The sequence below is a fragment of the Aotus nancymaae genome, unplaced genomic scaffold (genome assembly GCF_030222135.1).
Source record: "Aotus nancymaae isolate 86718 unplaced genomic scaffold, 86718_ANA_hifiasm-v0.15.2.pri h1tg000015l_0, whole genome shotgun sequence".
NCBI lineage: Eukaryota > Metazoa > Chordata > Mammalia > Primates > Aotidae > Aotus > Aotus nancymaae.
Genome location: NW_026988426.1, coordinates 7,303,404 through 7,322,841, shown reverse-complemented (window position 1 = coordinate 7,322,841; position 19,438 = coordinate 7,303,404). Strand labels below are relative to the sequence as shown.

The 19,438-nt window shown below is 49.8% G+C and overlaps 1 protein-coding gene across 2 annotated transcripts in view; it reads left to right on the top strand.

Annotated features, from left to right (window-relative positions):
* The window catches only part of ADAM19 (ADAM metallopeptidase domain 19), a 99,833-nt gene extending 81,299 nt beyond the window's left edge, over positions 1-18,534 (top strand). Inside the window, exons 16-23 of one of the 2 annotated variants that reach the window (XM_064376486.1) lie at positions 1,510-1,714; positions 2,766-2,843; positions 2,955-3,063; positions 4,739-4,883; positions 6,025-6,109; positions 6,419-6,643; positions 13,982-14,134; positions 14,930-18,534. In XM_064376486.1, coding sequence (XP_064232556.1) covers positions 1,510-1,714; positions 2,766-2,843; positions 2,955-3,063; positions 4,739-4,883; positions 6,025-6,109; positions 6,419-6,643; positions 13,982-14,134; positions 14,930-14,983 — 1,054 coding nt within the window. In that variant the 3' untranslated portion in view covers positions 14,984-18,534. Of the gene's footprint in view, positions 1-1,509; positions 1,715-2,765; positions 2,844-2,954; positions 3,064-4,738; positions 4,884-6,024; positions 6,110-6,418; positions 6,644-13,981 lie in introns of both variants that reach the window. The other variant, XM_064376485.1, reaches the window with a different exon arrangement.
* The last annotated feature ends 904 nt before the right edge of the window (positions 18,535-19,438 follow it).

Here is a 19,438-nt window from a genome sequence, read left to right as displayed (position 1 = left end):
CCATCCACCACCCACTCATTCACTGATCCATCCATCCACCACCCACTGACCCACTGATTTATCCATCCATCCACCACCCACTCATCCACTGATCCATCCATCTACCACCCACTCATCCACTCATCCATCCTCCCATCACTCCACCACCCACTCACCCACTGATCCATCCATCCATCCACCACCCACTCATCCACTGATCCATCCATCCACCCACCACCCGCTCACCCACTCATCCATCCACCCACTCACCCACTCATCCATCCATCCATCACCTACTCATCCATCCACCCAGTCACCCACTCATCCATCCCTCCATCTACTCACCCACTCATCCATCCATCCATCCATCACCCACTCACTCACTCATCCATCCACCCACTCACCCACTCATCCATCCATCCATCACCCACTTACCCACTCATCCATCCACCCATTCACCCACTCATCCATCCATCACCCACTCACTCATCCATCCATCCACCACTCACTCACCCACTCATCCATCCATCCATCCATCCTTCCAGCTCCCACTCACCCACTGATACATCCATCTATCCATTCATCCATCCATCCATCCATCTATCCATCTACTGTCTGTTGAAGATTTACCATGTGTAAGATACCGTGCTGAGTGCATGGTACTTTTAGTTAACAATACAGTATAATAATGGGAAAGTGAAGAAAGCCACCCAACCCATCTTAGTGTGTCAGAATGGTTTCCCAAAGGAACGTATACCTACACTGACATCTGGAACAGTTACCTAGGTGGACAGGGTGGAAAGTGGTACTGGTTCATGGGAGGGTGATACAGGAAGAGAGATGAGTAGAGAAAAACTGGCAGTTGAAAGAACTGAGACCAGTTTGATACAATTAAAGTATAATGTTGGGGTGCAAAGGAGAAGGTCTGCTGAGAAATTAGCCTGGATAGTTTAGCATGGACCAGATCACGAAAAGCCTCAAATGCATGGCTAGGGGAGTTTGGACTTTAGCTTGAGAGCAGCGTGGAAATTCGACTCCTCTGGGGCAAGACTGGAGGCAGGCAAATCAGTCTTCTGCAGACCAGGTAAGCGGGATGGGGCAGTATGAATTAAGGTAGATATATAGGAGGGAAGATTGATAGGGTTTGAAAATGGCTTGAGCCCAGGAATGAGGGAGAATGGGAGTTGGAGATGATCCCAGATTTCTGGCTGGAGCTCCTGGGTGGATGGCAGGGTAAGGAGCAAAAAGAGACAGATTGCTCAGCTTAAGGGGCTGTTCTTGGAGTAGAGGACATTTCAAGGCCAGTTCTCTGGTCTAGATTTGCTCAGGTCAGGGAGCCTGTTCTCTTCCCCTGGTGTCAGTCCACATGGAGTCTCTCCTCGTGGGTCTCCAAAGCATATAACTGCCCTCAACCTTTGCCCCACCCCACGAAAGCCTGCTGTCTTGGTCAAGAAAGACTGAAGCTCTGGTGCCCCAGCTCTTCCCCTGCCTCTGATTCCACCTCCTTCCCTCCCTGTCTCTCGTGCCCAGAGATGCAAAGTGTGGGAAGATCCAGTGTCAGAGCTCCGAGGCCCGGCCCCTGGAGTCCAACGCGGTGCCCATCGACACCACTATCATCATGAATGGGAGGCAGATCCAGTGCCGGGGCACCCACGTCTACCGAGGTCCTGAGGAGGAAAGTGACATGCTGGACCCAGGCCTGGTGATGACCGGAACCAAGTGTGGCTACAACCATGTGAGTCCCTTCCCCCAGCTCACCCAGGAGCAGGCTGCAGAGCAGGGATTGAGAAGTGAGCACTGCGGAAAGGATGCCTGGGCTCAGATGCCACCTCCCCAACCTCAGAGCCTCAGTGGCTCCCTTCATGACGCTTTATAGTGACAACAGGCACCCACCCCAGAGAACTGTCGGAAGGATTAAAGAAAATCACCCTGGTAAAGCACTTAGGTGGCGTAGCTAGTGCCACTTTTATCCTCATCCTTAATTATCATGGGAATTAAAAATGGACTAGGAGTTAGGGAAGCCTGAGCAAAATAATAGTAACTATCCCATAGAGTCGGTTCTGACCATGAAACTGTGAAAAACAGGAAGCATTTAGCATAGCACTTGGCACAGAGTACTGTCACCATCATTATTTTTAGATATAATATTAAAATTAGTACATACTAATGACAATTAATTAACATCATCAACATAATAGGTGTATGCAGTAGTACATATTTTATTGTTAAATATGATACTTTAACAAGATATTTGTTGTTTTCTCCCTAATCACAAAAGTAATAGCAAATTTAGCTGACTGCTGTCCTGTCCTTAGCGTTGTGGGCGGCTTTCCGTTTTTCACTTTGATGATAACCTGAAGGGGTCTGCCTTTTTCGGTCCTCATATGGTTTTTTTGTTTGTTTTTTTGAGACGGAGTCTCATTCTGTCGCCCAGGCTGCAGTACAGTGGCACAATCTTGGCTCACTGCAACCTCTGTCTCCTGGGCTCAGGCTATTCTCCTGCCTCAGCCTCCTGAGTAGCTGGGATTACAGGTACAGGCCATCATGCCCAACTAATTTTTGTAATTTTAGTAGAGACGGAGTTTCACCATGTTGGCCAGGCTGGTCTCATATTCCTGACCTCAGGTGATCCACCCACCTTGGCCTCCCAAAGTGCTGGGATTACAGGTGTGAGCCACCGCACCAGGCCATGGGTCCCCGTATGTTCTAAGGGCAAAACCTTGCCTCCTAATTCCCAACCAGTGTCCCTCTCACTGCACCGATCAATCCGTTTTCTCCCCCTGCAGATTTGTTTCGAGGGGCAGTGCAGGAACACATCCTTCTTTGAAACCGAAGGCTGCGGGAAGAAGTGCAATGGCCATGGGGTGCGTGCTGGGTTCTGGCTTCTCTGTGTCATGGGAGCGTCATGGGGGCAGGCCCTGTGGGTGGCTGATGCTCTCAGGGGTGCTGATGCCTCTGCTCTTTCTTCGCTCCAGGTCTGTAACAACAACCAGAACTGCCACTGCCTGCCAGGCTGGGCCCCACCCTTCTGCAACACACCAGGTCACGGGGGCAGCATCGACAGTGGGCCCATGCCTCCTGAGAGTGAGTGCCAGCTTGCTGGGGCCACTGCCCACTTTTGTGAGAAGAGTGGGCATCAGGGGCAGGTGGCAGGCTGCAGAGCATCCACACTGAGTCAGCTTCATTGTCCCAATTTTGTAGAGAGGAAATCACAATACAGAGAGGCCAAGAGAGGAGCGACCGCCCGTAGTGTGGTGTGGGGACATGGCTCAGTCTCTCTTCGCCCATCCTTTCTACTGAGGAGGGGGAGCCTGCCTGGTAGAGTGAGAGTAAGAGAGACTGTAGGTCATTGAATGTTCCCGTCCTTTTTAGGGGGCACAGTGACTATTTCTTTTTGGGCATTTAAAAATAATCATGAACCTGGGACACACAGTGGTTTAGATTTCTTCCAATGGACACAAGTTAAAATGGGGAACCAGACACTCAGCAAAGTTTTATAGTATTTTAGTGGACCTCTCAAGAATCCTAGCACTGTGGTTTCTAAAGTTTTCTTTAAAAAAAAATAGCTTTTTAAAAAAAGCACCAAAATCTTTCAAGGAAGAAACCTCAATATGTAAAACTGATAAAAGGTATGTTTTGTTAGTACAAATATATTCTGTGTATTTATATTAACCACTTGAGAGAATATTGGGGTAGTTTTGATGAAACCAAATGTAAAGTTACAGATTATAGGTGAGAGTTCTAGTCTTAAATCAGTCTGAGCCTTTTAGTTTTTTTGTTTTTTGGTTTTGAGATGGAGTCTTGCTCTGTCACCCAGGCTGGAGTGCAGTGGTGTGATCTCAACTCACTGCAACCTCCGCCTCCCGGGTTCAAGCAATTCTCCTGCCTCAGCCTCCCAAGTAGCTGGGATTACATGTGCCTGCCACCATGTCCGGCTAATTTTTGTATTTTTAGTAGAGACGTGATTTCACCATGTTGGCCAGGCTGGTCTCGAACTCCTGACCTCAAGTGATCCACCCACCTTAGCCTCCCAAAGTACCGAGATTACAGGCATGAGCCACCACACCTGGCCAAGTCTTTGTGCATTATTTGTGTTGGTTCCTTTGTGTCCAGGAAAACCATGATTCAGGCTAAAAACTAGTGGCAAATTGTAACAGAGCTTGACTGCTTGTCTGAAAAGGGACTGTCTTCAATTGAGCACAAGTGGCTATAGAAGCTTTGTATTGTAGAGTCTTTGCAAAGCAAGTTGACTTGGCTCTTTGAGCTACCATTAGTGGTTTCCCAGTGTTATATCGTGTGTGTGTGTGTGTGGTTTTTTTTTTTTCTTTGAGACGGAATCTCGCTCTGTTGTCCAGGCTGGAGTGCAGTGGCACGATCTTGGCTCACTGCAACCTCTGCCTCCCAGGTTCAAGTGATTCTCCTGCCTCAGCCTCCCGAGTAGCTGGGACCTAGTACCAACACGCCTAGCTAATTTTTGTGTTTTTAGTAGAGCTGGGATTTCACCACGTTGGCCAGGATGGTCTCGATCTCTTCACCTCATGATCTGCCCACCTCGGCCTCCCAAAGTTCTGGGATTACAGGCATGAGCCACCGCACTCAGACCATAATGTGTGTTTTTAATTATAGTTTGTAAGTTAAAATAAGTAATACAAATTAAATGCAAATCGAATGCCTGAAGAAGAAGCAGGGATACCTATTTTGAAATCTGCTCTAAGCCAGACAGCTCCTAAATCTCCCACTTGGGTTGTGTTTCTGAAAGGTGTGGGCTCTGTGGTGGCTGGAGTGCTGGCGGCCATCTTCGTGCTGGTGGTCCTCCTGCTGATGTACTACTGCTGCAGACAGAACAAGACACTAGGCCAACTCAAGCCCTCAGCTCTCCCTTCCAAGCTGAGGCAGCAGTTCAGGTATGACAGGGTTCCGTGGAGGACTCAAGGTCAATTTATGGTCACAAAGGTCTCCATAAGCGGAACTTAGCAAAAGTGTTGGTGATAGTGGGTCTAATTCAGGGGAGACAAATGCAAGGTACACACTGCCCTCTCCCCTGCTGTGACTGTGGCAGGCATTACTAGTTGATCTTACTGTAAGTACTGTCTACTGATTCTGGTCATCACTCCTGAGTCCTTCTCAGCAGAATATCCCCAACCAATTCAAGCTAAAACGTAAAATAAAATCTGTTTGCCACCCTTTATCTAGTTGATTTGTTCCCAATTTTATTTAATTATTTATTTATTTTGAGTAGAAGTTTTGCTCTTGTTGCCCAGGCTGGAGTGCAGTGGCGTGATCTCAGCTCACTGCAACCTCTGCCTCTTGGGTTCAAGTGATTCTCCTGACTTAGCCTCCCGAGTAGCTGGGACTACAGGTGTGTGCCACCACACTCAGCTGATTTTTTGTATTTTTAGTAGAGATGGAGTTTCACCAAGTTGGCCAGATTGGTCTCAAACTCCTGACCTCAGGTGATCCACCCACCTCAGCATCCCAAAGTGCTGGGATTACAGACGTGAGCCACCACACCCAGCCCCCTCTTTGTCTTTTTAACCACTGTTACTTTAAAGTTTGTTTCGTCTAATACAAGAATAGCTACCCTTGTTCGCTTTTGGTGTCCATTTGAAAAGTGATTTATTATTTTGGATATGGAAGATGTACAGTCTCTGTGCGTCTTTATGTTTAACACGTGAAATAACACTTGTTCTGGGGGGGGGTTTTAAATCCCAGGTCTTTCTGGCTCTATGCCTGATGGGGATTGGTTGATGGCTCATGATACCCTTGTGTCTCCTCAGAGGGGAGCGGTCTTAAAGAGTGAAGAGAAGGTGCTGAGAAAGCTCTGCTTTGTATAAGGCCAACTCTGTTTCCTCGTGAGTTCGCCATTGGCCACACGTTTTTCTACTTAGGAGGACGGGGTTTGTGAAGACCAATCCCACTCCCTCCAGAGCAGGCTCGGGGAAGGTTTAGCTGCTTGCTGGCCGTGCTTGGGTAAAAGGGAACTCAGGCAGCGTCCCCCGCTGAACACCTGCCCCTTTCTTCTCCTCCCCCATTTCTTGTTTCTAGCTGTCCCTTCAGGGTTTCTCAGAACAGCGGGACTGGTCATGCCAACCCAACTTTCAAGCTGCAGACGCCCCAGGGCAAGCGAAAGGTAGGAGCTTTGCACCACTGAACTTTGCTGCTTTTCCTTTATCCCTTGGGGCCATGCTGGATTTTTCTAAGAGCCTCTGCGGGCCCATGGGATTGGTAATAAAAGCCCTTTTATTGGCTTGAGAGACCTGTCATTTGGTTCTGACATCCCCTAATGACGTTAAAGGTTGCATCTGACATCTGGGATCCTGGGGTTTTAATAGATTGGTGTGTCTGTTCTCCCTTTGGGCTCTGGTGTATCTCAAAGAGACACACAGTGGCAGCCCTGAGTGATTTCTTGTCTCAGTGGTTCCTTGCCTTGTGCATACAGGTGATCAACACCCCTGAAATCCTGCGGAAGCCCTCCCAGCCTCCTCCCCGGCCCCCTCCAGATTATCTGCGTGGTGGGTCCCCACCTGCATTACTGCCGGCACACCTGAGCAGAGCTGCTAGGAACTCCCCAGGGCCCACATCTCAAATAGAGAGGACGGAGTCATCCAGGAGGCCGCCCCCAAGCCGGCCAGTTCCCCCTGCACCCAATTGCATTCTTTCCCAGGTAAGTGCATTGTCAGCAACCAGGGGCTGGGAATATTGCTTTTAAGGCCAGTTTCCTTTTTTTTTTTTAAGCTTAAGCATTTATTATAAATTCAGATTCATAATAAATACCAAATTTTAAGGTGTAATGTTTCAATACTGGTTGCCTGGGGATTTTTCTTTATGTTTTACATTTTTGGGGGGGGTTTTGGGGGTTTTTTTTGAGACGAAGTCTCACTTTTTTGCCAGGCTAGAGTGCAGTGGTGCGATCTCGGCTCACTGCAGCCTCCACCTCCCAGGTTCAAGTGATTATTCTGCTTCAGCCTCCTGAGTAGCTGGGATTACAGGCACGCACCACCATGCCCAGCTAATTTTTGTCTTTTTAGTAGAGACAGGGTTTCACCCTGTTGGCCAAGATGGTTTCAGTCTCTTGACCTCGTGTTCTGCCTGCCTTGGCCTCCCAAAATGCTGAGATTACAGGTGTGAGCCACCATGGCTGGCCCTTTTTTTTTTTTTTAATACTTTAAGTTCTGGGATACATGTGCAGAATGTGCAGGTTTGTTACATAGGTATACACGTGCCATGGTGGTTTGCTGCATCCATCACCCCGTCATCTACATTAGGTATTTCTCCTAATGCTATCCCTCCCCTCGTTCCCCATGCCCCAACAGGCCCCAATGTATGATGTTCCCTTCCTTGTGGTCATGTGTTCTCATTGTTCAATTCCCACTTATGAGTGAGAACATGCAGGGTTTGGTTTTCTGTTCTTGTGTTAGTTTGCTAAGAATAATGGTTTCCAGCTTCATCCATGTCCCTGCAAAGGACATGAACTCATCCTTTTTTATGGCTGCGTAGTATTCTATGGTATATATGTGCTACATTTTCTTTATCTAGTCTATCATTGATGGGCATTTGGGTTGGTTCCAGGTCTTTGTTATTGTGAATGGTGCCACAATAAACATACGTGTGCATGTGTCTTTAGAGTAGAATGATTTATAATCTTAAGGCTGGTTTCAGTGGGTAATGGCAAAGGTGGGGATGATGAAACTTGTGGGGTCATGAGCTGACTGCCTTTTCTGCAGTTCAGTCAATACGGAGGCACACAGCAGGTAAGAGCAATGAACGTGGGGAAATAGATGTTCTAGACAGCTCCTAAACCACGTAGTATTTTTTCCGGTTGGCCTATTTTATGACAAGCCACTACCCGCCTTCCACCCCAGATTAACATCAGTCAGCTCCTCACGCTCATCTGCTTGCTAGGTCTTTGCAAATGCTGCTTGTTCTGCCTGAGACACTCCTTCTGCCCTTTGCCTGGCCAGCTCTTGCATCCTCAGGTCTGCTCCTAGATGTCCCTTCTCCCAGGAAGCCTGCTCTGGCTCCTCAAGGCTGAGGCTGATGGGGCTGTACTTCAGTCTTCATAGTACTCTTCCCACCATATTGTACCTGTTGGTACCTTCTACTAGTCAGAAAGTCTTACTGAGGGATGTACCCTGATGCCTTGCCCATCCCAAGGGGCAGGAGCCTCTGGGAGGTGAGAGTGGGGTCTAGACTCTCGGCCCCCACCGCTGGTGCTCATGGAAGCAGAGCCTGCCCAGCAGCCTGTTCCTACTGCGTGTGTGTGCTGTGATGGCGCTGACTACCCCTGCAGGAGAGCCCCCAGTGCAGACACAGGTGTTTCCTGGGTGGCGGCCGGGCGGGCTGCCTTCCGGAACTGGTTTGTGTGTTTTGGGTGTGACCCCTGAACTGAGACTGCTTTCCATGGGTGTGGTCCAGAGGGCTCCGTGGGACCCAAGCTGTCTCTGACCCTACGGACTCTGGGGTTGGCTGCAGGCTTTGGAGGGTCCTTGGGATGTGGGGCGGTGGTACAGTTTTTGGCAGAGCTGAGGGCATCCTTCTGTTTCTCTGCTGTGAAACCGCTGCTCTCCCCTTCCTTTCGTGTGGGGCAGAGGTAGGATGGAAAAATCCATGCAGGAAAAGAGAGGGAAGAGAGAGGGAAGGAGGGAAGAAAGGAAAAAAAGCAAGAGGTCGAGGAGCGGAGAGAGAGAGGAGGTAGAGAGTGTACTTGTGTGCTGGGGGTGCTACAGCAGAGTACTGCACACTGGGTGGCTGCAAAGCAGACACTTATTTTCTCACACTTCTAGAGGCTAGGAGTCCAAGATCAAGGTGCTGGCGAAGTTGACTTCTGAAGCCTCTCTCCATGGCTTGCAGGTGGCCACCGCCCTCTTGCTGTGTTCTCACATGGCCTTTCCTGTGCACACCTGCATCCCGGGTCTCTGCATGTCCAACTCTCCTTATGAGAACACCAGCTTGGATTAAGACCCATCCTAGTGGCCTCATTCTATCCTAATCACCTTTTTAAAGACCTTATATCTAAATGCAGCCACATTCTGAGGTTATTGGGGTTAGGGCTTAAACATATGATTTTTTTTCTCCAAATGATGAGTGCACAGTTCAGTCCCTAACAGAGAGATGAAAGAAAGGGAGAAAGGAGTCTAGAGACTTGGGGGAGTCTAGAGACTTGGGGGAGTGCAGAGACTTGGGGGAGTCTAGAGACTTGGGGGAGTGCAGAGACTTGGGGGAGTCTAGAGACTTGGGGGAGTGTAGAGACTTGGGGGAGTGTAGAGACTTGGGGGAGTGCAGAGACTTGGGAGTGTAGAGACTTGGGGGAGTGCAGAGACTTGGGGGAGTCTAGAGACTTGGGGGAATGTAGAGACTTGGGGGAGTCTAGAGACTTGGGGGAGTGTAGAGACTTGGGGGAGTGTAGAGACTTGGGGGAGTGCAGAGACTTGGGGGAGTCTAGAGACTTGGGGGAGTGTAGAGACTTGGGGGAGTGCAGAGACTTGGGGGAGTCTAGAGACTTGGGGGAGTGTAGAGACTTGGGGGTGTTGAGAGACTTGGAGTGTAGAGACTTGGGGGAGTGCAGAGACTTGGGGGAGTCTAGAGACTTGGGGGAGTGTAGAAACTTGGGGGAGTCTAGAGACTTGGGGGAGTGTAGAGACTTGGGGGAGTGCAGAGACTTGGGGGAGTCTAGAGACTTGGGGGAGTGTAGAGACTTGGGGTGCTGGTGGAGGGAGGATGGAGTGGGTTGGGGGAGCAGTCCACTCAGACCATTGTTCCAAAAAGGAACACTAGAGGCTTGTTCAGAGAACACGGGGCCTGCCTCACCCTTGTCACCCCAAGGCGCTGAGCCCTAGGTCAGGAGGCGTCAGGGACAGTGGGGACCCAACTGGTGGGGAGGTGGTGGAGGCTGCACATGCCCTGTGTCTGTGCCCCTGCAGCTGCTGGCAGGAGTCTTAGGTGCAGGAAGCTACCCAGCCAGTGGCAGGTGCCCCAAAACACAGCTCCTTCTGGGCCCCAGGGTCCAGGTGGGGGTCTCTCTAGGAGCAAATTGTGGGAGGCAGCTGCTTTGAGTGGAAGCTCCTGTGATAAGATTGGACTGCCACCTTCCTCCTCACAGCCATTCAAAGAAGGGAGTTGTGCAGCCCTCGTTTCTCTTGGAGATTGCCAGGCCTCACAGGATGGAAGGGACTTGCCTGACATTGCACAGTTGTGAGTGGAGAAGCGAGGACTTGAACCCATTTCTCACCCAGCTGAGTAAGACAGCCTCACTCAGCCTCCTTCCCTGGGGCCACTCACAGTCTCCAGTCTGCCATCAAATATCTCCCACCTCCTAGCTGGGGGACATGGATCCCCTGGAGAAGTGATGGATGAAACCTCGTCACTGCTTCAGTCCTTTTATTGTAAACCAGCGTATGCACTTCCACTCTGGGCCAGGCGATGATGAGGAAAGCAGATGGCAGCTTTGCCTCCTGGAGCTCACATTCTGCTGGGATAGTGACTCCGGGATAGGTGCACTGCAACAGCGATAAGTGCTGTGAACAAGAGGCTCAGGGTGCTCAGAAGGAAGTAACGGGGATTTGACCTAGTCTGGGAAATCCAGGAAGGTTTCCCTGAGGAGGTGACATTTGAGCTGAGACATGAAGGAGGAACAGGACTTAACCAGGCCGTGAGGGCAAGTGACGGAAGAGCTTTCCTGGTGCTGGGACCCACTAATAGGGAGGCTCTGTAATGGGAGAGGGCCCTGTGGGTTGAAGGGACTTAAAGATTCATGTGCTTGGAGCCCAAGGAGCTATGAGATGAGGCTGGAGGGCCAGGAGGAGCCACAGTATGCTCAGGCCTGGCGGGTCAGGACTTTGGTCTGCATGCCATAGGAAGGGGACAGTGGTGACATAATGCGATTCTCTGTTTACCAGGATTGATCGCTCTTCGGGATGCCTTTAGGCAGGAGGGAGGTGTAGCTCCCGCAAGGGGCCCGTAGATGCTTCTGAAGCTGTTAATCTACTGTTTGACCTGCACGGGGATTACTTAGTGTATTTGCGTTGTGATAATTCATCTAGTTGTATATTTGTGATTTGTTCACCTTTTTCTGTGATTATATTTGCATTTTGAAAATAGTTTTTAAAAATGGGGGCTGGGCACGGTGGCCCACACCTGTAATCTCAGCACTTTGGGAGGCCAAGGCAGGTGGATTACCTGTGGTTGGGAGTTTAAGACCAGTCTGACCAACATGGAGAGACTCCGTCTCTACTAAAAATACAAAATTAGCTGGGCATAGTGGCGCATGCCTGTAAACCCCACTACTTGAGAGGCCAAGGTAGCTGAGGCAGGAGAATCGCTTGAATCCAGGAGGCAGAGGTTGCAGCGAGCCAAGATCGCGCCATTGCACTCCAGCCTGGGCAACAAGAGTGAAACTCCGTTGAGAGAGAGAGAGAGAGAGAGGAGAGAGAGAGAGAAAAGAAGGGAAAGAAGAGAAGGAAAGAAAGTTACTCTAGCAGCAAATGGTTATACTAGTTACAAGATTTAAAGGTTGTCCTGAAGAAAGATGGTAAAAGCTTGGAGCAGGGAGAAGGCAGGGATGATGGAGTGAAGCTGATGAGAAATGTGAAAATAGACAGGACTTGAGGTTGGTAGGGGATGATGATGCCCCGTGTCTGGCTTGTGCAATCTGATCAAGTGAGATGCCCTCCCTTATGGAAGGGAGCATGGGCCAGAGTGGTTGAAGGACTGTTTCTGCTTTAGGCAGAGGAAAACAGTGCTGGGCGAGGCACCTGCCAGGGCTGAGTTGGGTCATTGCAGATGTGGCCTGTGGCTGGTTGCTGCACTGGGAGGCCCAGCGCTGACATGCTGATGAGGCTCCTGCCCAAACACCAGCCCCTCAGTGGCCCATTTGCACAGCTCCCTTGGGAGCACAGCCTTTCCCAGTTGCAACCTGGCATTTGCACCCAGCTGTCACCTGCCCCAGAAGGTCTCTGTCCTGGCTTCCAGCAACCACTGCAACTTGGCAGCTATTCTGGGCTGGGGAAGGTGGGTGGGATTGCATTGTCCTTCCAGGTGGAGCTGAGGAACATGGCTTTTCAGTCCTAAGAATTTGCTTCAGTTTCTAGTGCTGTGAAGCTCTTGGGGGAGGTCTCAGCTTTTTGAGTCATTCCTGCTCTCTCTACATGCTTGCCTTTTGTCCACTTTAATACATGGTCGTGACCCTCTTGAGAAGGGAAGCAAGTCAGAAAGAGCAGGCACTGGAACTCCCATCTATGCAGTTAGCTTCCCCTTAAACCCCAACAGCTTGGGGGCCTGTGGGTGGCCCAGTCATTCTTTGCCCTTTAAAATACAATGGATCGGCCAGGCTCGGTGCTCAGGCCTATAATCCCAGCACTTGGGAGGCCGAGGCGGGTGGATCACCTGAGGTCTGGAGTTTGAGACCAGCCTGACCAACATGGAGAAACCCTGTCTCTACTATAAATATAACATTAGCCAGGTGTGGTGGCAGATGCCTGTAATTCCAGCTACTAAGGAGGTCGAGGCAGGAGAATCCCTTGAACTCGGGAGGCAGAGGTTTCGGTGAGCCGTGATCATGCCATTGCACTCCAGCCTGGGCAAAGAGAGCAAAACTCCCTCTCAAAAAACAAAAAAAAAAAATCAATCAACTAATATGTGTTGAGCACCTTCTATATATTGGGCACTGTTCTGGAAGCCAAAGTTGTGTTAGTGAACCAGACAGCTGGGACCCCGTCCTGCTTCTACTCTAGAGGGGGGTGGGGAGGCATAAAGTAAAAATCAACTTAACAAGTAAATAAATTATGTATGTTGGAAGGGGGTAAGTGACATGAAAAGTAAAGAAGAGGTATATTTGGCTAAAAAGGTCAGGGAATGCCAGGGTAGGGGCTGTGTGATTTTAAATAAGGTAGTCCGGGCAAAGCCTTGTGGAAATGGTGAGAACATGAAGGTAATAGTAACACAGCAAGGACAGAATCCATTAAACGTGCCGCACACATAGACAGCCAACATGCACAAAATGTAGCTGCTTCTCTGTTTAAATTTTCTTAGCTGGGTGTGGTGTCTCATGCCTGTAATCCCAGCACTTTGGGAGGCTGAGGCGGGTGGATCACAAGGTCAAGAGATTGAGACAATCCTGGCCAACATGGTGAAACCCCGTCTCTACTAAAAATACAAAAATTAGCTGGGCATGGTGGTGTGTGCCTGTGATCTCAGCTTCTTGGGAGGCTGCGGCAGGAGAATCGCTTGAACCAGGGAGTTGGAGGTTGCAGTGAGCCGAGATTGTGCCACTGCACTCCAGCCCGGGCAATAAGAGCAAAACTCCGTCTCAAAAAAAGAAAAAGAAAACGAAATTTTCTTTTAATCTGAACAGGAAATACACATACATGCTTTTGTTAAAAAAACGGAGCGTTCACCTGCAGCACACCCCTCCCGTCTCGCACCCCATCCCAGCATAACCTCTTCCCAATTGTATCTGTAGCCTTTCGTTTTTCTGTTCGTAGACATTCCTATTAGGTGGGGAGCGTGGTGACTTACTGTACATCAGCTATCCTCTACAGCTTGTTTGTTCCACCTGCCAAGTCTTGAACATCTCCCCATACCAGCCCCTCTCAGCCTACTTCATTCTTTTTAAGTGCTATATCATCTGTCACTTTATAATTTTAGTTATTTTTCTGCTGATGAAATTCTGCTTATTTATAGTTTCTTTGCTGTTACAAACAGTGCTGCAAGGAACACCCTTGCGATTTCATTTTTGTGCACTTGTGCAAATAGTTCTCTAGCATAGGTCAGAAGAAGTGGAATTACTATATCAGAGAATGGTTATTTGTAATTTTAATAGATACTGCCAGCTGCTCTCCTGACTTCCTCTTGAGAATATAAACACATCATACGCACAGTTTCTTTCTAAATGAGACCATACAGTTATAATTTTTTCCTGTCTGATTTTGACTGGTAAGAAAGCAGGGATATTTTTCTTTCAAACAGGCCTCTGGCCTTCAAGTAAGGCTTATTGCTTTCTCTCCAGGACTTCTCCAGGCCTCGACCACCCCAGAAGGCGCTCCCAGCAAACCCAGTGCCAGGCCGCAGGGCCCTCCCCAGGCCAGGGGGTGCAGCCACGCTGTGGCCTCCTGGTGCTAGCCCTCGGCAGTCCCAGCCTGTGGCAGCACCTGCCCCAAAGGTGAGTCCATGGGAAGCCCTCAGGGTGAAAGCTGGTACCAGAGGGCTCTCAGGGGGCAGGTGTGGAGTTAAGAAAACAAAGCAATTCATATTTCTTGTGGTCTGTACTGAACTTCCAGAACAAAAGCCAAGGGCAAACCATTCACATGTCTTGGTGCCTGCTTGACTGTGGTGTTTTGGCTTCATGTGAAAGGTGGTGCTTACGGTCCTGAGCTCCGGTGGCTTCAGCCCTGCCCCTGCCCCTGACCTGCAGAGGGACCCTGAGCAAGTCCCCATTGAGTCTGCTTCCCCATCTGTACACAGGTGATGATGATCAGTAGTACCAGCCCCATCAGGCTGCTGTGACGAGCAAGGCAGTGCATTGGTAGAAGCCACCTGGCCTGTGGGAGGCTGTGCACACAGGGCCCCTCCTCGTACCTCTTCTCTGTGCGCTGACATAGTCTCAGTTTGCCAGTCCTGGGAGTTGGGTCAGAAAGGGCTGAGGTGAAGAAGCTGGCTGACCACCCTGTATTCCCACGAGGCATTGGGAAATCTATGGACTGTGCTGCTGCCTTAGCAGGGAAGGGAGGAAGGAGGGGTGACTGGTCAGCTTGAGACGGGGGAACCCACCACACCCCTCCCTGCAGGACTGACAGTCTGGGTGAACAGACATATGGATAGACTTCCACAAGAAGCCTTTGTTCTCAGTGGCTACTCCATCCCTCCTAAGCTGTTAAATCGGAAGGACAGCTCCTCCTTCATCCCACTGATCTGCGTCAAGCTGACGTCTCTCTCTTTCCCTTCTTTTTCTTTCCAGTTTCCAGAATACAGATCACAGAGGGCTGGAGGGATGATTAGCTCGAAAATCTAGACCTGTCCAAGGGGCTCCTCCCTTTTCTTGAGCTCTCTGGACACTGCAGAGGACCCATGGCCATGGAATCCGGAAGAAGCATGTCTGGCTGCCTATGAGCTCCTCCCACCTTCTTCCGGGAACCTCCACATCTTCAAAAATCTCCTTGTTGACTCAGTGCCTCCTCGGCTTCCTCGGAAGCCCAGAGGGACTACGATCCAATGGCTTCTAGGTGTTGTTTTGTGCAATATACAGCCCCAGGTGGGGAGGGGAGACCAGGAGGAGGGTGGATAGCAGCTTCTCCTCCAGACTCCCAGCCCTGAGGTGCTGATGGAGACAGTCAAGGCTGGCAAGCCCACTGGGAAAAGTCCTGCCCAGCCCCTCAGGCCAACATGCGCTTGTAGAAGCATCCATCCACTCCTGGGGTACAGGGCATGCACGAGGGCTTCCCATTGCTTTTGCCCTCCTCAGAGGTCCTGGGCTGGACAGAGACTGGCATTTACTCCTTTTAGCTTTTAGGGGGTCAAGCCAGCCACTGTGGTGGCTCTGCCCAGGGCTTGGTTGAGGTAATGGCTTCTGGCTGTGTGGCTGCATGTAACAAGCCAAGTCCCCTCCCACCTCTCCCCAAACCCCTGCGTCCCCGTATTCACACGGGTCACTCTGATTCAGACAGGTACTATTCACAGGCAGTGTAGACAGCCGGAGGCGCACCGGGCTTGGGCTTCCTCTGAGCCGTGATGCCAAAGCTTGCGACTCCCGACTCTGGATAATTTTTGCCCTTTGTTTTCTCCGCCGCATTTCCCGGTGCCCCGTGCTTTGCTCTCTTCCTTCCCCTCTCATTCCCGCTCTAATGTGTGGTGCTTTGGTGAGCAAACCCTCAGCAGTCCTGACCTTCTGGTGACCAGGTGCTTGTGACCTACAAGTCAGAGTCCTCTCTCACAGTCAGCCACTGGATTTCAGTTTTGGCTCTCAGGAGTGTGACCAGAGTAGACTCGGGACATGGCCACTGGGGTCATATCGTTATTATGCATTCTGTTTTGTGACCTCAGCACGGTGAGGGGGTCTTCCTCCTTACTCTCTGAGCTAAATCTAGGCGAGGTGCCCCCTTAAGAAGCCCAGCTATTTGCAAAGTACACGTGAGGGAGCCAGCCTGCCCTAGTGGCTGGTCATTGACCTCGAGCAGGACTGTTGCCCTCTGAGCAGAGACAGACCCGTTTCTGACCGAGGGAGCTGCCCGAGATCCCTGGAGAAGGCAGCCAGCAGCAGCTGCGCTGGAGCAGTCAGAGCTGGGGAGTGTCTCCCCACCCAGCCTTTTGTCATTCACTTCCTTTTGTTCTCTCTCTGCTCACTGCCCTTATCGGACCCTCTGAGCAGGTGAGGGGCTCCACTGTGGCTCCTGTCCTCCCTGCAGCAGGGAACGAGGGCCGTGTGGTGCTTTGCTATGGAGATGTTTTCTGGGAGACTGACTCTCACCCCTACAAAGGTGCTGGGTGGCTCTCCGGATAGGAGCTGGCCTGACTGTCCTCCTCTGAGGCTTTCCTGGGGCCTCCTCCCCTCCTGCAATGAGCAGTTGTTTGCTCTTGAAAACCTCACTGCAAGGCTGTGGCTGAGCTTCTGGTTCACCACCCCAGGGCCTCCTTATAGTTCTCTACACACAATAGGTGCTTTGTGGACGTTCTTGGGTTTGGAAATAAGTGGAAAATGTCCGATGTACCCCTGGGGAAAAGCCTGGGGTGGGTTTAGAAAGATCTCAGGAACATGAGTTTCTCTTCCCTCAGGGTGGCTGTGATATAGGCTCCCCATTTCTCTGCTGCGGGTCATCCTTGCTCCAGAGATTCATTCCCCACCTTTCCTGTGGCCCGATTAAGTCAGGAGACCACCTTTTCTTTAAATTTGTCACCCTCTGCCTCAAGGCTTGGTTCCAGAAAAGTAAAGGTGAAAATATCCCCTTTCACCCCCCTGCCAAACAAACGAACGACATCCTCAAAACCCAACCCCATGCCTCACATTGTTCCTGTGGCTTCTCCAGCCGTTCTCCCTCACATCAGGAGGTAGATGGCTCTGAAGTGACAGCGCCACAGCCATAGTGACTACATGAGCCGTCTGAACTGCAGTTCGTCCTCCCTGGAACCACACCAGAAGGAGACCTGGGTTGCTGTTTTCTGGCTTTTTGTTTTGTTTTATTTTAATATCACCTCCATCCCATCAAATTGTACTGTGAACTGGAAGATGGTGGAATGTTTTGGCATTTGATGGAGACTTGCAGCAACCAGTTCTGCTGATGCTTCACTCCTGGCTCTGTTCAGGGAGGCTGCCCAGGAGGAAGACTGGCCATTACGCATCCCCTTCTCTCTCCACTGCCCAGTGTGCTGTTTTGAGGTGTCAAATACAAATAAATCTGGGCTTAGGGAAGGTGAGACCTTATTCCAAAGCATGATTGCAGAAGAGGAGAGGGAATACTGTAAAAGGGAGAGGAAGGGGCCTATGGGAATGGCGAGAAGGCTCAGACCTACCGACAGCAGATCTGCAAGCATCTCAAAGCCCAGGCAGAAAAGGCCTTTTCTTTTATTGGAAAAAATAAACATGGCTAGAAAGAGCTGCGTTCAGGGAATCACTTTGTGCCCAGCCTTTTATTTTTTCAGGGGAGGGGCTGTTTGCTGGCTCAGGCTGAGGGTGGGCCAAAGTCCAGGGTCTGTGGGGAGGAGGGAAGCTTAACTCAAGTTTGGCTTAGTGAGTTAGCAAGCTCTTCATGCAGATGGAGATGTCGGTAAATTTCTTTAAAAACAGAATTAACCTGCCAATCTTACAACCCAATCATTTTTTTAGAGGCCTTAGAGCCATCTCTAAAACAAACCTCAGGAGATTTCGTGCCCTGTCTTTGTGGAAGCTTTAGCTTGGGCACCTGGCTCCATCTTGTCTGCTAGCCATAGGTTCCTTTCAGCCTTGCTGACTTCTCCCTATAAAAGTAAAGCCCTTTTCTGCCCCAACTCTGAGATGCTTGCAGATCTTAAGGTCTGAGACTTGCCGATTTTCTGGTTGAGTGTTCTTTGTATTGCAATAGCCCCTCACCACCTCCTGCAGTAACCCTTTTGAATAAAGTCTCTCCCTGCCTACTTCCTCATTTGTTCTTGACAGAGGGTATGGACAACTTGAATTTTGAAAATTGGGGACCAGTTCCAAAGTCAGTGTTTATGTTAATCATGTGTAGAACAGCCCTGCTGGACACCCAAGAAAGCCATAAGAATGCCAACTGGAAAGGTCCCCTTCCCAAGGGAAGCCTGCTAAAGGAGAGGTTCTGCAGAATCCAAACCCAAATTTCCAAAGTCACACCCCCACACCCCGCGTGTCCTCTCACACCGTCCACTGTGTGTTTGTATGTGTCTGGGATCCAGGGCAATGTGAATTTTCTTTTTATTTGGGAGATTGTTCATGGGAAACAGATCTTCTCTCTTGTCCACCTATTAATTGTTTACAATATTTGTACATCTATGCAAAATACTTGAATGGGCCATGGTGCCTTTTTCCCTTGTTTGTATTTAATTAAAAGGAATTGTTTGTCATTTGCAATGTTATCTGGTTTGGCAACTCTTTACTGTGTGTTTGTTGTAATGTCCTACTGCTCAGATTAGGATTCATGACGTGGACTCCAGAAAGAGCTCCCACAAAGAGTCAGTTCAGCCTATAAAGACATCATGGTGGACCCTGAGCCGAAGCAAAGCCTGTGTTTTTCTGTGGCCAGTAGAGGGGGCTGCTTGTCTTTGCACCTGGACGCAGGCTGCTCTAGTTTAATTAGGTCTTGGCTCATTAAAGGCTTGAATGATCCTGGGATTCTTCTATATGTTTCTTCTCATCCTCCACAACTAGGTATAGAAGACAGCTGAAACCCTCTGCTCACCTCCTCATCTTATTAAGGCAAGGGGTCATACTTTAAAGAGGGGAGACATTTGCCCGAGGTCTCTTGGGCTGGGTAGGCAGGCACAGCCAGGGATAGGGTTGGGTGTGCTTTCTGATTCCAGAACTCTGTGTGATAACCACAACTCGTATTCATTAGTGCTTCCCAGTCCACAAAAGGATCCCACTCTCATTCTCTCATTGATCCCTACCTCAATTTTGAGGTCCTCTCAGAGAGATGGAGGATTAATAACTACGATCGAAGGTAACAGTTACTGAGTATAGTCGGCCCTCCATGTCTGTGGGTTTCGAAGCTACGGATTCAACCAACAGCAGATTGAAATATCTGGGAAAAAAGTACAACCATAAGAAGTAATACAATTTGAAAAAATAGTATAACAATGATTTACACAGCATTTACATTATATTAGGTATTACAGAGATCATCCGGAGATGATTTAAAGTATATGGGAGGATGTACGTAGGTTATGTGTAGATACCATACCATTTTATATAAGGGACTTGGCCATCCTTGAATGTTGTTATCCATGGGGGTCCTGGAATCTATCCCCTGCAGAAGCCACG